Genomic DNA, 17,066 nt, shown 5'->3' on the forward strand with positions numbered 1-17,066 from the left:
TTTTCTGGCCTCTTATTGCTACCTGTCCCAACTTTTTTTGGAATGTGTAGCTCTCATGAGATCCAAAATGTGCCAATATTTGGCATGACATTCCAAAATATCTTACTTTCAACATTTGATATGTTATCTATATTCTACTGTGAATAAAATATAAGTTTATGAGATTTGTAAATTATTCCATTCCTTTTTTACTCACAATTTCTACAGTGTCCCAACTTTTTCTGTTTTGGGGTTGTAGACACAAGATGTGTTATTTTAACACATTCATTTAAAAAAGGTAAACAAATAAATTCAAAGAAAATTAGACACCGCCTTGACCAAGACAAATCTGTCGTCTCATAAAAAGTACCAATAGATAGGAAATAGACAGCAGACCAAAGATGGTGCAGATGATTCTAAAAACTCCAGACAACGACAACCCAGCCACCCATATCTCACTGCACACAACACTTTCACCCTTGCAGTTACACACGGTGGCTTTAAGCGAGTCCTGATACAGCTTCTGCTTATTGAAAACTCTCAGGACTACATTGTAGACGCCAGGCATCAGCATAGTGTTAAGGATCAGCTCAATGCCGGTTCCTGCAAACGGGTACATTGTAACTGTTAGAATACATAATCATACTTGAGAGAAATAAGCTCGACATCTTTTCATACCTGAATCATTCATCCTGGCAGTCCAATATTTCCTCGTGTCTCCCTGAGTTTCAACACTAAAGGGTCCAGCGTTGGGATGCAAATATTTATCAGTGATGGAGAGGAGGACTGGAGGCGCCTCTTGATTACAGATCTTTATTTCCCTTTCATTAATATAGGGAGCGTTATCATTCACATCCTCAACATTGACAGTGACTGTGGCGGTGGAGGTGGGCAAAGGGCCGACAAACGGATGATCGTTCTCAACAATCACAGACAAAATGTACTGCTTGGTCTTCTCATAGTCCAGCGGCTGTATGGACAAGAAAAGACTTCAGTTACAGTACATCAACACAAACATCTGTCTGATCAACATTATGAAGATCATTCAGTACCTTCACAGTGGTGATGATTCCCTCCAGCTGACTGGGTCCAGTACTGATACTAAAAACTCCTCCTTCATCACCACTGATAATCTTATACTTGGTTGACCAGGCAGGTGATCCAGGTTCATCATCATCAGTAACTGTGAGTTTGGCAACTTCAACTCCAACTAGATTCTCTAGGACAGATACAGTGTACTAAAAACAAAAGGATTTGTGTAATAAGACTTTTTATTGATTCTCTTAGATATTTAGATGACAGATGATGAACAGCACGCTACCGTTTCTTGCTCAAATTGAGGTGGATTATCATTGCTGTCAGTGACAATAATAACAGCTCTGCCGGTCATTGGATAACCGTCTCCTCTCATGTTTGCAGCCTGAAGGACCAAAGTATATTTGGACCATTTCTGAAAGAGAAGACGTTCACAGGTTAGATTTGTCTTTCATGAACTCATTCTTCAACACTATAAGATACAATCATTAAATGTAATTTCTAGGGTTTGGGTTCCGAGGACCAGTTCTCATTCAGAGCCGGATCTGTTTTTTAAAAGGAACCAGAAACATACGGAAAAGTTTCAGTTCTAAAAGTGGGTCTGATTTGATGCATGAGCATTTTAAATAACCATGTCTTACCTCATGAATATTAATTCCGTTGAGCCACTGTTTACAGTCACGCAACCAAATTACGCAGTTTACCACAGAAAACACTTGCGCTGATGAGGTACGTTTTAGTGTTAAACATAATTAGTGTCTAAAAGAAAGTCATAAGTGTGAATTTATTTCCAAAGGTATAACAATAAGGCACAGTGTAACACATGTGACAAAAATTATATCGTGCAAAGGCATATAAGTAATATAACCAAACACTTGTCCCAACAGGACATAAATCTCAAACCATGCAGTGTTTCTGAATGTTTGAGAACTACTGCTCCTTATAGAAGCCTATTTCTGCTATAAATATAAATATAAATATATACAGGGACGTGCACAGGATTTTTTAGGGGCAGTTGCTCTGACCTATATACAGGGCACCCCCCCCCCAAATTTGTTTTATTTAAACTCACGGCCTATATGAAGGACTGGGAATAACAGGGTCTTTATTAAAATCAGCAAACATGTTTGCCTAATGCCTACCAAAAAAATTGTAGCCTAGGCTGCTTGTCTGCAAGCTATGATAGGTAGCTGCTATCTGTCTGATTATTTAGGCTTAAACGTGGCAAACTCAGCCTAGATTCATGAAGATTTTAACAGAGGTGGAAAGAGTAGCCAAAAACTTTACTCAAGTAAAAGTACAAGTAACTAAATAAATAATTACTCAAGTTGAAGTAAAAAGTATGCAATGAAAATAATACTCAAGTAGCGAGTTACTAGTTACTCATGAAAAAATAAATCCACACACACACACACACACACACACCAGTGCCCTCCATAAGTATCAGAACTGTAAAGACAAGATTTTTCTGTTTGCTGTGGAGACCAGAAATTGGTAAGATAAATATCAGTATGTCAGAAGTTTAGAATGTCACATTTTATTAACCTTTGTTTATGTTTCAACACATACATGCTTTAACAACAAAGAACAACAGCATTAAATGCTGACTTATGTATGTTGTACACAAATGCACATAAGTGAATCAAATTGATCCAACACAATTTATGCTTTTTATGTGTAAACAATCAGGACACAGCTAAGTGACCATTAAAAAAAAATAATGTGACAGATTCTGTAGTTTTGTCTCATGTTCATCTTTTAATGTTTAGACATTTCTTGACTCCACAACAAACAGAAGAATAACGTTACTTATGAAGGGCACTTCTACAGTATGTGTAAAACTGCAACGTACACAAACAGTACAGGAAAAATAATACAAACACAGAATAGACAAGCATTTCAAATTAACAAATTAACTCTAGTCTCAATGTTGATGTAGCAGTGACAACAGTCACAGCATATGTATAAAGTTAGAAATCTCCTCAGATGGTCTGAGGACATTAACAGTTTACACTTACATAAAAATGATTTGAGACAAAACTCATGTTTTCTTACGTTGTCATGTCACGTGTGTTTTGTGAGAATCACTTACATCATACAGCACAGTATACAGCGAATCAGATGTCAATCATCGATGGATTTTCTTCAATCTGTGCTACAATGCTTCTGAAGGTTGCACGCGTTTAACTGTGTCTGACGATGGACGAACAGGTCGCGTGTATGTAATGGCGGGTACATGTGTGAAGTTTTGCTTTTAGTTAAAAGATTGGTAAATTCATTTCCACGTCACCCAAAACTGGTTATATTCTGCGTGTTTATACATAGGTTACGAGTAAAACAGCTTCGGACGATTCCGTTTTGGCAGCGATCCGAACAATTCATTCAAACTGATTCGCGAACCATTTTAAAACGCTTGGCCCATTCGCTTTGTAAAGAACCGACTCAAAAGACTCATTTATTTTCAACACTTTGTAAGGAATCGTTTCAAACGAGTCATTAATTCGCGAATGCGCCAGAAACAGGAGATAGCAATTTAAAAATAAAATACAAATTTCGTAATTAATTAAAATACACAGTAACGAAGGAACGCTGCATAGTGTAAACGAAGTAAAAGTACAATTTATTTTTTTCCACCTCGGAAGGGCAACTTGAGTCGAGAAGGGCATATGGGAAGTTGCCCGGGCAACCTGAGCAACCCCCCTGTGCACGTCCCTGAATATATATATATATATATATATATATATATATAAATATATATATATATATATATATATATATATATATATATATATATATATAGAGAGAGAGAGAGAGAGAGAGAGAAATATATATATAGAGAGAGAGAGATATAGATATAATTCTGACTTCATATCTCAGAGTTATCTCAAAGACATCTCAAAATTGGCAAATATAGAGAGATACAAAGTCACAATTTTCTTTTATAATTTTTTACAACATGGCGGAAACAAGCTTCCATAACTCCTAGGTTTCCTCCTTCACTAGGTGGGAAACCTTACGAGGACTACTTCAAGAATAAAAGATATAGGACCGAATCAAACTAGTCGTAGACTAAACTAAATGAAAGAAATGTCCAAACTGAAAACAACTTGCACTGATATCTTAAAATACATCAGTGCCCTTTGTTTTGCCTCAACATGAACACAATTAATATTTTAGTAAGGCATGTTTGTTAAAACTAGTTATATTTCCCAAGCTGTTCCTGGTTGAAGCTAATCCCTGTCCGGGAAACCATCCCATAAACCCCATTCACACAGACCTCTGGTCCCAGAAAATACCCGTAAAATTGCCAGACAAGCGTCTGTGTGAACAAAAACACGTTCCGTTAATCTTCTGGGATCGTTGCCGGAAAGAGGACCTAGGGTGCGTTCCACTCCAGTTTTAGACACACACTCGCGAACTTCCCTAAGCACTTCCCCTCGGGGGAATCCCTGTCGCCATTTTGAAGTGTGTTCCACTTCGTCAAGTGGACGAGGGAAGTTTGTATGGACAGACCCTCGCTCCCTCGATTTTGACCGAGGGAGCGAGTCTGCTTCATATGTACACTTCATGCAGCTTCATATCCCACAATGTAACACGATTATGACGTCACTTAAGCAACTCCCGCTTTGCACATGGAGGGGGCGGTCTCCACTTTCCATGTGATCAAGGGCTTAGGGCGATCCATTTGAACCCACTTCAAGTGTTCTAGCAGTAGTGGGCACTCGTACAACGTAAGCAATGACGTACATCCGAGTGAACGAGACTGAGTGAAGTTAGCGAGGGAAGTTCATAAAAAAACGAACTGGAACGCAGGGCTGGTAAGATACACGCGTAACCCTCTGTGTGAACAGAAAGCCGCAAGAATGCCGTAATGCGCGTGTCGAAGTGAGGACGCGCGCGTCATCATCACAACACAAGTTATGTTTCAGCTCCTTACAACGAGAGATAACATGCATATAAACATTCACCACGAGAAATGGTGCAAACTAGATTGAAGCAGTTATCAGGAAATTATATATGAGACGCATAAACAATGACGCACGTGCCGTAGTGAGGACGCGCGTGTCATGGCAACATGAAGTTGGTTCAACTCTTTAAAATGAGGGATTTACAACATTCACTACGAGAAATGTCAGCAAACTGGACTGAAGCAGATATCAGGTAAGTTAGCTCGTTACTTACTGCGTTGAAACGGAGATCATTCAGCAGCATAAAAGAATATCGCGTCACGTGCTAATTTGAGCTATAATACAGGAAAATACCTGCGCCTCATCCTAACAAGATATATCGTTCAGCTCCCCAAAATGCGGGTTTTCAATGCATAAACAATCACGATGAGAAAAGTCTGAAAACTGTATTAATGCAGAGATCAGGGAGGTCGTCAAATATCCACTCAGAAGATGAGATCATTCACCAGAATAGAACTGTGCATTCATGCAAAAAATATTTTGACAGTGATTAATAAACACAAATGAAATTGTTTAAGTATTGTGCATTATTTTTCATATTTCTTTTATTATAATGGTATCGGAATCAACCGGGACTCTTTGGCAGAATTGGAACTGCAATCTGAAACAAAAAAATTTCGGTAACACTTTATTTTACGACCCGCAAAGTACCGCGTAATTAAACCGAATTTACAGCGTACCTATTTGTAACAACAGGGTACCTCTACAGTACGTACTTGTAGGAATAAGGGAATAATATTTTAAGTTTGGGGTAATAAGGGGGTAAGAATTTGAAGAATTATAAATTATTTATACTCTAAGTATTTTATAACAACAGGGTACTTATTGTAATATTACGTGGTATGTATGACTTAGTCAAGTCTATGGGGAAATTATGTTTTATTATTATTATTTTTTTTTATTGTGAATTTTTCATATTGACTACTGAATGTTGTATACAGTCAATATCTACGAGCCACATCCGCAAATAAATATAACAGCACATCACTTTTATTTTAGTAGCCTATATTACTTGCTTTTAATAACAAGTCCAGCTGATTTAATGTGGTTATCTTTTTTTTAAGTAAGTACAATAAAAATAGCAACTTATTCCATATTTACCAGGAAACTCCTACATTTGCGGACATATTTGAAGTGGTGCTTTGCAATTTATTTACTGTAAACACAAGTATTTTAGCCAAAAATAATTTATGCAATGGCAAACCAGAATGAAACAACAGCAGATATCAGCTCCCGCTAAAGCAAAAGACGACTACATGCGTAGGTTAGTGCGCAGGTGTAGAGCGCCCGGCCGTCTGCAGGAGGTTTGCTGAAACGCGATCCTGAGGTGAAATTTCTTTAAGAGGTTTTAAAAACGTTCTACACTGTGGAGTACGGCTGCGAGTGATGTTAGCAGGATCCGCATGCTGGATAAGGTGACTGGTTTTGTTAATACATGACTCACGCATTTCAAATAATGTTTTTCAAGAAAGTTGCCAGCTAACGGTAGCAGGTTAGCTAGCACATAAGTTAGCCTAAAATTATTAACATAACTGCCTCAGAAAACTCTGTTTCTGTCAAGGCACAGTGAAGAAACATTTACTGAAGGCTTTCATTTATGTTTTTTATATGTAATGCAGAACAGCATTTGTGAGATGACATCAACTCATCATCCGAGTGGACAAGAACACCAACAGAGGAAGCCAAGCCGCAAAAACAATGAAAAATTGTCATGACTTTTTATTTTAAATAAAAGTTATGTGATTATAAACATTAAGTGTTGGCTTAATTAAAGTGTTTTAAAGATGTTTTGAAATAAGTTTTTTTAAAATAAAAATAACAATGTTCTGTATGTTTATGGTATTTACCCTATAACATTTATAACAAGAGGTGAACAAAGCACCACTTTAGTTTACAGCCCGCAAATATGTGAGTTACCTGGTACATACACAGAACAATCGGGGAATAAGCCCCACTTTAATTTACAGCCCGCAAATATATGCATGTATACATATACAGATCAAAGAGGTACAAGTTGCTATTATTTTTATTGTGTGTTATATTTTATTTGCCGACGTGGCTTGTAGACATCAACTGTAGGCTATACAAAACACTTCATCAGGTAAGTAGCAAATATGAAAAAAAAAACATATTACACATAGACCATATTACCCATAGACGTAAGTCATACATACCACGTAATATTACAATAGGTACTCTGTAGTTATGAAATACTTAGAGAATAATTTTCCATATATTCTTACCCCCTTATTACCCCAAACTTAAAATATTATTCCCTTATAACTACAAGTACGTACTGTAGAGGTACTCTGTTGTTACAAATAGGTACGCTGTAAATTCGGTTTAATTACGCGGTACTTTGCGGGTCGTAAAATAAAGTGTTACCAACATTTCTTACAATACCCAACACTAGTGATCTCTCACCTTTCTATTCAGGCCTTCACTGTTCACACGAATCACTCCGGTTACAGGCTTGATGGCAAACATATTTGGATTTGGTGATGGTGGATCTTGGCTGATAATCGAGTATCTGACTTCAGCATTTTTTGTATTTGGATCATCTGCATCAGTGGCTGTGACCGTCATGAACTCATAATCTTTAGAGAATGAGGAATAAAAGTGTGATTTTGAAAACCCATTGCTATTGTTAATATTTAAAGGGGTCATTTTTGACCTTTTAAAATTGTGCTATATAATCAGTGTTGGGGAAAGTTACTTTTAAAGGGGACAGAGAATGAAAAACCATTTTTACCTTGTCTATGTTGAATAATGGAAGTCTACCCGCATTCACAAATATACAAAAAGTGCTAGACATGTTAAACATCTCAGTCTCATAGAAATTCCTCTTTTAGAAATGTCAGCCAGAAAACGGCCCAATCTGAAAAACTGATGCTTATGACATCACAAGCATCTAACTGCCCCTCCACTTTAAAATAATTGGCTACATTTTTTGAATGGCAGCAAAGTCAGCCAATCAGTAATGAGATTGCAAGTTAAGCCAGTAGGGGGAGCCAAATAGGTGCAAAACCACTTGTTTAAAATCCCCCACCCTAATAGAGCTATCTGAGAGAGGTTTTTAGGAAGCTTCTAAGGCATTACAGACCCAAACAAAAACTTTTTTGTCTACATGTCACATCACAGAACAAGGATAAATACCCCGTTCAATCATTCTATGTCACCTTTAAAAGTAATGCATTACAATATTAAGTTACTCCCCAAAAAAGTAACTAATTGCGTTTCTTAGTTACTTTTCATGGAAAGTAATGCTTATGCTACTTGTGCGTTACTTTTTCTTACTTGGCTGAGGCTTAATCTCTTTCAGGCCTTGCAAGTGGCTTTTACATCTGAGAAGTTCTGCATTTAGAAATTGCATATTTTCATCGCAAAAATGTCAAGCTCTGGCCTGCCATCTCAGTTTCTGACTGAAACTGTTCCCGCTCAGGCACTCACACAAAGAGTGCGTAAATCTACGTGACGTTCAGTATTGTTTTCTTTTACATCAAATTAATTAAACTGAAAGTAACTTACATTACTTTTTTTTAAAAATAATTCAAATATTAGTGTACATTTATAACGTAATGTGTTACTTTTCTCGTTACAGAAAAGTAATATTTTTATGTAATGCACGTTACTTGTAATGGTTACCCCCAACACTAAAACAAGCAGCAAATTAACTATTAACATTTACATGTCAATGAGTCTGTGGTCAAAAATGTATCTGTAAGATTTACTAAAGCTCGTTTCTTGGCTGTATTTACCATCTGTTGCTCTAGATTAGGAAAGAAACATTTTCTGACATTTATTTTTAACCATTGATCATTTTAGTCAGATTTGAACAGCTTGTGGTACAAAGAGGTTGTTTTTGAAATATGATATATAGTAAAACTTACAATTCATCTTGGAAACTTTTTCTTATTTGTTCCTCATTTCTCAACCAAATAATAAGTTTCATTTAAATCAATAAAGTGTGAAAACATTCTCCTGACACGCTGCAAAAACATTACAAATGTTGTAAATAGACTTTCATAATTGAGTGATAAGTGAATGGGTGAATGTGAGGCAATATGTTAAGCGCTTTGGATGGCCATGGGTCTATGAAAGCATTATATAAATGCAGTCCATTTACTTGTGTTAATTTTTTATTGTTTTAATTTATCATATTAATTCAACATTAAAAATTATAAAGGATTAAGATGAATTGAAATGAAACAATTACCTTTCGGAGCAGCATCAGGAACTTTTCCATGAAAAGAATTTTGAGTAAACTCAGGTTTATTATCATTCATATCAATTACATAGATAATGATATCCATTGGGTTCTCTGTTACACCTCCTCCAAAAGCATGAGCGACGAGCTGAAGACAGAGACAGTGAAGTGTTAAATATCTGTGGTGACTGTCGATAGCTATTTTATAAGATGACAGCTTTCAAAACTCATTTTTAAATGTTTTCAATCTGGTGTATCTGATTTATTATTGTCTAATTGTGAGTAAGGTTTAAACCTAAAAATAATTTACTTTATAAGAAGCTTTTTTCTTTCTGTCGAGGGGCTGCGTCACAAAAACTTTTCCTGTACGTCTATCACATGTGAAAAGATCCAGAGGTGGCTGATCTGCTCCTTCACCTGTGATACTGTACGTCAAAGTAACTTCTGCATCATAATCTGACTTGATCTAAATACAGAAAGACACAAAGTCAGTAACACACAAGCCTGTTTTATATTAAATAGTGATATATACACTATGATCATGTTTACTCACCTGAGCCAGATATTGTGGGAAAGGACCTCTGTTGTTTTCAGTTACTTTCAGTGGTGGAATAACCCAACCTCTCTTTGATCTCTTTAGACCTGCTGAAGACCTTGGAAACCTCACGATTAAATCATCAGGGAAAGATTTCATCTGGAAAACAAAATGTTTAATTATATGGACATAACAGGTCTAAACTCAGAGACACCTCAACACATTTTACAGTTTGTTAGCTGGTCATTATCTCATCAACCAGCCTCCATGATCCAAAAAACAGTTTTACCAGCTTAAGCCGGTATGTCCTGCTGTTAGACGCTTTGTAATTTTGTGTTTAGTAAAGAGCTACACAAGTCTTGTATGGTGTCACAGTTGAGTTTGTCTTGTGTGTACCTGTGGAGTGATGTTCACCGCAGTATTCATGTGATGATCCTCATGATGGTGAGCAGTACATTCAACTCTGACAGATGCTGTGTGCTTCATACCACTGGAGTCCCAAGCGTGTACATCAAACATCATATATCCATCATGAAGAGTCACCGGTGTCTTCAGTGTTACACTTCCATCTGTTCTCACAACGAACCGCTTGTCATCCGACTGAAAGACTGATCTTGATCTTCCATCACAGGTATTGAAGAATACTGTAAGAGAAAGACATAATAGGCACAACAAAATTTTAATTTTTTTTTTATAAATAATGAATCAAAATCATAAAGAGCTTTATTGCCAAATATGTTTACTTTAAGCATGTATAAATCAAGCATTCTAAATAAAACAGATGTTTTAAATCATAATTGTGAGATATAAAGTTGAAATTATGACTTTAAAAGTCGAAATTCCGAGATAAAAGTCAAACTTGAAAAGTTATTCATAATTTCATAATTTTTGGGCCCTATCATACACCCAGCGAATGCAGCGCAATGTGCGACACAAGTGTCATTTGCTAGTTTCAACCCGGTGCAATTATCATTTACACGTTTAGCGCCATGTTGTTTAAATAGCAAATGCATTTGCGCCCAATTTTGCGCCCATGTGCCTTCTTGTCTGAAAACGAGGTGTGTTCAGGCGCATTGTTGGCATGTTGCTGTTACCCTCTAACTAGTAACTAGTTATGTTTCTCTTAGTAGTAATATTTTTATATACCCTGCTGAAAATAACAGCTTACAAGCAAGACCAGCATATGTTGTGTTTTGCGGCGTCGTGTTCATCTTGAAAGAGCATTTATGGTGGTTGTATACATTTTGACAGATTCTGCACATCAAAGCTCCGTTTGATGGCAGCTAGAGCAGAGGTCATCAACCACCAGGTCGCGAACAATAAAAGTTGCAACCGTATTGCAAGAACGTCCTGAAACATTATGTGTATAGCCACGTAATAGCTTACCCAGGTATTTTGTCCTTTAAGAGCCAACTTCAAATAAAACTTTATGTACATTTTTTTCTCAGCCTCTCTCTACCAGCGCATCAGCGATGTCATTGAGCATACAGTACTTCTAAAACACAATTGATCAAAGAATAGCAGAGGTATGACTTTATGAATCATTTGCAAATGTACCTCACAAATCATGTCAATACGTTAAAATGTCAACTCTGTGACATCGCAAATGACTGAAAAGTAATTTCATAATTATCCAGCGATCATGGCACCATGATCAAAAGAAACTCTTTTACTGCAGTTATGATATTTAACAGCTACACTTTTAACATAGGTTTGAAAGGAACCTAAAGATTTAATCGTGTCAATCATCATTAAAGTCATATCGTAAACGGGAGTTTGGCGTGCATATGATACGCCAGTCTTTCCCATTCACTTAAACGGCGCTTTTTTTTTTTTGTCATTTTATTTATTGGTTTCTCATTTTTTTTGCTTTTTTTACCATTTTCGCTTGGGTTTCACCGTGTGTTCGTGCCAGAAGTCAGAAAAGATGTAAAACTCAGATTAGATTAATGGGTGGAGAGAAGGCTGTGGCGTGTGGCTGTTTGAACACATTCAACCACATGTGCATTTACACTACAAAAGCAATCCAATCGAAAGGGTTTTCTACTACCTCTGAATTTGGATGAAAGTGGAAATGTTTTGAACACCGTTTACACCTGGCATTAACGTTGTCCCCTTGTGATCCAATCGATGAAAACGCATGTTAATGCCAAGTGTAAACAGCCTCTTTGATTGGAACATAAACTTATAAAAACGGCCTGATGGAAGTGATGATAAAAATAAAGTTGAATTTTCATATCATCGGAGTTTGTCCACTCTAAAGTACCACATCAATGCAAAGCATCCAAGAGTTAACATTAATAGACTTAGCACGTCCCGTAATACCAAAGGTAAAGGGGCTGATTTTTTTATTCAAGGTTTATGTTCAATTGCACAAAAGCCCTGCAATTGATATTGCACTGTTAAACTTTTGGTAAATATTCTCCCTAAAGCACTTTTGAATTTATTTCCTTAGCATATTACTGTAGGTCATTTTTTATTTGTAATGGCCATTATTTGAACAGTGAAAATACTGTAATAATTAAAGAGTTTTTGAACTTGTCACAAATGCTGATTACTCATTGATTCATTTAAATTGAATTTTTAAATACTTTAACAGCAAAAATTATGTATGCAATTCATTTAGATTAATTAATCACAGAGTATGTAATTAATTATATTAAAATGTTTAATCGATTGACAGCCCTAGTTAACATTGTAACACAAAACATTAATGTTGAAGTGTTTAAACTAAAGTGTTGTTATTTATAGCAAACAGTGAGTCTCTTACCTTCTCCGACTCTTGTCTCTCTGTCAAGGTGATCACTGCGCACGTTAAACACAAATAACTCTGAATCAAATCCAGGTGTGCATGCCGACTCCACAAATCCACACAAAAATACCTGATCAAAAATAAATTCCTTTATGCAACATATTCACTGTTTGAAATTTATACTATTGTGAATAATGCAACATTAGCAAATGTAATACATACAGTACTATACCCCATATAAACAACAACAACCTTTCCTCTAGAAATTACAGGGTCATACTTTTATATTTGGCATTTAAATCATCACAGTTTTTTTTCATTTTATATAACCTATTGTTTATATATACGTGTGTGTGTCTTCATTTTCTCTTTAAATTGTTATGTTTTACTCTTTGTATTGCTTTTATGTTGCTTGTGTATTCAGATATGTACAGATCTTCAATTACAAATAAGTCATTGTGTGTATGTACAGTATAACACGTTTGGCAATAAAGCTCTTTCTGATTTTGACCTTATTATTTTCAGAGCATTAGCTTTTACATGTTAGCAGTTTTAGAACAAAGTAACATTTCTAAATGGCTAAGAAACTTCACATAGGCAATGGCCTATCCTCTAAAATATTTACATGACATTCATACAATGTTTTACTCCCACAAATGTGAAAACCTATTTAAAAATAAAATAATTCCAAATAATGTAAAAAATAAACTTTGGTTACAATCTTTATTAACACTTTATCGAAAGCAATAGAGACATTTTGTATAAGAAGAATAAAATCCCACCTGACACAAGAAAATAATTCTGATTCTCACAGTAACCATGTTCAGTAGTGAAGTCTCTGATTTCTCTCTGTAGGTTAAACTCGTGCAGCTGATGCTCTTGTTTAAGGAAACATACACACACACACAGTGTTTAATGCTGCTGAGGGGAGTGGCATATCTAACTGTTTAACAGGCCAAAAAATGTATTATTAAATTAAATAATTTATATTAAGTCAGAGGTTTCTGCATACCCAAGACCTTCTAGAAAATACTTTTTTTTTCACAGTTTTTTTATTGCTAAAACTCTAAACCCTGTTCTCTGAATTAAATTCCCAGTAGGCTAAAACCATTTGTATTTTTTTGCAAAAACAAAATTTATTCTGTCTCAGCATCTCAATGTCTTCATGCTGGTCTAACCACATGTCTTCACACAGCAAACTCACGGGTGTTAAAGAAATACTGCACTTTCTTAAAAATACAAATCTAGATAATTTACTCACCCCCATGTCATTCAAGATGTTTATGTCTTTCTTTGTTCAGTAGAAGAAATAAAAAATTTTGAGCAAAACTTTCCCGGATTTTTCTCCATATAGTGAACTTTAGTGAACCTCAACAGTTTACACTTTCAGTCCAGCTTCAAAGGGCTCGAAACGATCTTGAAAACGTTTTAAACCACTTTTAAACCACAACTTCTTATCTTGCACTAGCCATGCGACGTGCCAGGGCGACCTTACGTATTATGTAATCACGTAGAAAGGTCAAGCGTTACATATGTGCAGGGACGGACTGGGGCTAAAAAACAGCCCTGGACTTTCTCCCAAATAGGCCCATCATCTGGCCATTCGCCCCTAGCCGTGCACAACAGACACAAGGATGTCCTGATACTATACCACAATACTGTCATATTATCAGACAAGGTTATTTAACATTTTGTCAATGTCATATTGGGGTTGGATAAATATTTTTTTGCTTTGGTGTGCATGTGATTTTGGTTAGATGACGATTGTAGGTTACAGTTTGACAAAAGCACAATGTTTTGTTTTATTGCGACTGTACACAAATATAAGCAAACACTTTGCAGTTTGAACGATGTCCCATATGAACAAAATGACGGAGTAGCCTATGTGTTGTTTTTACGTTTCCACTGTTCAATTGCGTACGCGCCTCTCTCTCTCTCACTCACACACACACACACACACACGCACGCACAGACATCACTGCCGTTTCTCAATATGCGTTCTTATCTGTACTTGTGTTCTTGTGGACTTGTGAAACGTCATCAGCCGTGGCCCAAGTACTGTTCCAATTCAAAGTTCGCATCAAGCCCAAGTTCACATAAAATCCCCGGATGTGTTCTTGATCCGCCCATTTTATCGAGGATGCATCAGAGGAGACTTGTGTGTACTTATGACAGCGAAGTTTCCCAGAATGCATTTCGCGTCAGGAGTTCGTTCTTCCGAGTCTGAACTTGCAAGTTCGAACTTCGAAGGACACAAGTCCGAGTTCGGCGTACTTGGTTTTGAGAAACGGCTCACGTCTTTGTTTGGGCTGTGTGCTTCCTTGTCTTGTCTTCTGACCCCGCCCCCTCATCTCCTCGTTAATCACCTTGTTATTGTTTCATGATTGTCCCATGTTCTTGATTTTCTCCCTTATTTAATGACCTTGTGTTTGCAGTCTTGTGCCAGTTTGTTATGTGAAGTACATTGTCTTTATACGCTACCATGTTTGAGCTTGTGCCTGTCTGTGTTTCCAGTGTCTAGTTAAGTTAGCAGTCAAGTTTTGTTCTAGTCTCTTGTTTGTTTTATGCCAAGTCTGTTTTAGTTGTGGTTTTGCCCCCTCGTGGGTTATCTTTTTCTGTTAATGAAAGCCTCTTGTGTCACTACATGTCACGGTTTATGAATGCATTGTTTCCTTCCTGATTCACATGGCTGTGTTGTGTGTGTGTGTGTGTGTGTGTGTGTGTGTGTGTGTGTGTGTGTGTGTGTGTGTGTGTGTGTGTGTGTGTGTGTGTGTGTGTGTGTGTGTGTGTGTGTCTGTGTGTGGGCGTGTCCGGCACTTACCTCCAGCGCACCTGATCACAATCACTCGCTCCAGCTGCAGCTCATTTACCCGCTCTATATAAACTCACCCAGTTCTCATGTCCTTTGTCAGATCGTTTGTGGAGTTCGTGGAGTCTTGTGCTGTGTGTTCCCGTCTGGTGTGTTCCCGTCTGGTGTGTTCCCGTCTGGTGTGTTCCCGTCTGGTGTGTTCCCGTCTGGTGTGTTCCCGTCTGGTGTGTTCCCGTCTGGTGCGTTCCCGTCTGGTGCGTTCCCGTCTGGTGCGTTCCCGTCTGGTGCGTTCCCGTCTGGTGCGTTCCCGTCTGGTGCGTTCCCGTCTGGTGCGTTCCCGTCTGGTGCGTTCCCGTCAGGTGCGTTCCCGTCTGGTGTGTTCCTGCTTTCATGTTCGTGTTCCTTGGATATTCATGTGGATTATATCACCGACCGGATTCATCTGTTTCTCCACGCTGGCCATCTCGGACTCCTGTGTCACCCGATCTGCTGCCATAACATCTAATCCTTCAGTGTTTTCAATAAAACTCTTAACTTGCATCTGCTTAACTTGCCTCTCTTTCATTGTGACACTACATGCCTGCATTTGGGTTCTGTCCTTTACCACCTTCATGACACTTTATGTTATGTGTGACCACAAAACCAAAAAAAAAGTCATAAGTAGCACAGGTATATTTGTAGCAAAAGCCAACAATACAAAATTATAAAAACATTTTTATGCCAAAATGTATTAGGATATTGTGTAAAGATTATGTCCCACAAAGATATTTTTTACATTTCCTACTGTAAAAATATCAAAACTTTTATTTTTGTAAGTGGAAGCAGTTGCAAACAAATTTGGACAACTTAAAGCTGATTTTTTTTTTTTAATTCGGCCAAATATTGTCTGATCCTAACAAGCCATACATTAACAAGAATCTTACTTTTTCAGCTTTCAGATTATTTACAATCTCAGGTGATCTAAATCTACAAAAAATTGACCACTATGATTGGTTTTGTGGTCCAGGGTCACAAGTATATTTATGGAAACAAGTTTAATTTTTTTTTTAACAACACAATGCCAATGTTTTTACATGCATTTTAGGAATAGTGATTAAAGGCAAAACTGGAGTGGTCCCTTAATTTTCTCCATGGCTGTCTGTATATGAAGAGCTCAGATGCAAAAGCCGCTATACGTCACCTCTGTCAAAATTAGATAATGATATCAACTGAATGCTCTCAGCACGTATTATATTTTCACCATATACTTTTGCTTCAAATCTACATACACTGTGAAAAAAAAATGCAGCAATAAGTTAAAACAACTTGGTTTTGCATAGCTTATAAAAAGTTTGTTAGGTTAAAGGCACATAAAAATACATGTTGATTTGACAAAAATGCTGCAATTTTTTTCACGCCATAATCTCACCCTTAGGCAATTCAGAAAAACTCCATTTAGAATCTGATAAAAATGCTAATTTACAACTAAGCATACCCGCTCTAAAGTAACGGCTTGCAAAGGAAATGTGGTTATATGTAAGCACGCAAAAGGAAATGCCTGACTCAACATGAGATCTCCACAAATTGTGGTACACCCAGCTTTTAAACTGGTACAAAATTCAGTTTTTGCTTTGCAAGAAATAATTTATATGGAGAGGGGGTGAACTGCTTTTTAATTTGTTTTTTTGTCTCATTTCCAGTATTTTTCCCCACTTACATTGCAGGGTTAAATGGTGGAATTAGCAAACCACAAACTTTTAGTCATATTTACATAACATTTATTCATTCAGTAGATTATAAGC

The 17,066-nt window shown here is 36.9% G+C and overlaps 2 protein-coding genes across 2 annotated transcripts; both read right to left on the bottom strand.

Annotated features, from left to right (window-relative positions):
• Nucleotides 1-288: 288 nt before the first annotated feature.
• On the bottom strand, nucleotides 289-9,311 carry LOC141281431 (cadherin-2-like). The gene is made up of 6 exons (XM_073813182.1): nucleotides 9,199-9,311; nucleotides 7,407-7,579; nucleotides 1,301-1,429; nucleotides 1,032-1,217; nucleotides 658-949; nucleotides 289-582 (listed from the first exon to the last, which is right to left on the bottom strand). Exons 1-6 carry the CDS (start codon nucleotides 9,293-9,295, stop codon nucleotides 302-304), a joined length of 1,158 nt encoding a protein of 385 aa, XP_073669283.1. The 5' UTR covers nucleotides 9,296-9,311; the 3' UTR covers nucleotides 289-301.
• A 173-nt stretch (nucleotides 9,312-9,484) lies between these two features.
• LOC135743867 (cadherin-1-like) lies at nucleotides 9,485-15,677 on the bottom strand. Its single transcript, XM_065261736.2, has 6 exons — nucleotides 15,366-15,677; nucleotides 13,259-13,354; nucleotides 12,495-12,606; nucleotides 10,121-10,368; nucleotides 9,743-9,883; nucleotides 9,485-9,655 (listed from the first exon to the last, which is right to left on the bottom strand). The coding sequence occupies exons 1-6, from the start codon at nucleotides 15,675-15,677 to the stop codon at nucleotides 9,485-9,487; spliced, it is 1,080 nt and encodes a 359-aa protein (XP_065117808.2).
• Between the last annotated feature and the right edge of the window lie 1,389 nt (nucleotides 15,678-17,066).

The sequence above is a fragment of the Paramisgurnus dabryanus genome, chromosome 2 (assembly GCF_030506205.2).
Source record: "Paramisgurnus dabryanus chromosome 2, PD_genome_1.1, whole genome shotgun sequence".
In the NCBI taxonomy this organism is placed as follows: Eukaryota; Metazoa; Chordata; class Actinopteri; order Cypriniformes; family Cobitidae; genus Paramisgurnus; species Paramisgurnus dabryanus.

What these genes read in the sequence shown, in the direction of transcription:
- LOC141281431 (XM_073813182.1), bottom strand. Translation starts at nt 9,295, where the DNA reads ATGGATATCATTATCTATGTAATTGATATGAATGATAATAAACCTGAG. An exon ending in TCCTGATGCTGCTCCGAAAG is followed by an intron (nt 7,580 to 9,198) that starts GTAATTGTTTCA and finishes CATTCTCTAAAG; the next exon opens with ATTATGAGTTCATGACGGTC. An exon ending in GAATCATCACCACTGTGAAG is followed by an intron (nt 950 to 1,031) that starts GTACTGAATGAT and finishes TTGTCCATACAG; the next exon opens with CCGCTGGACTATGAGAAGAC.
- LOC135743867 (XM_065261736.2), bottom strand. Translation starts at nt 15,677, where the DNA reads ATGAAAGCAGGAACACACCAGACGGGAACGCACCTGACGGGAACGCAC. An exon ending in GAATTATTTTCTTGTGTCAG is followed by an intron (nt 12,607 to 13,258) that starts GTGGGATTTTAT and finishes ATTTTTGATCAG; the next exon opens with GTATTTTTGTGTGGATTTGT. An exon ending in AGAGACAAGAGTCGGAGAAG is followed by an intron (nt 10,369 to 12,494) that starts GTAAGAGACTCA and finishes TTTCTCTTACAG; the next exon opens with TATTCTTCAATACCTGTGAT.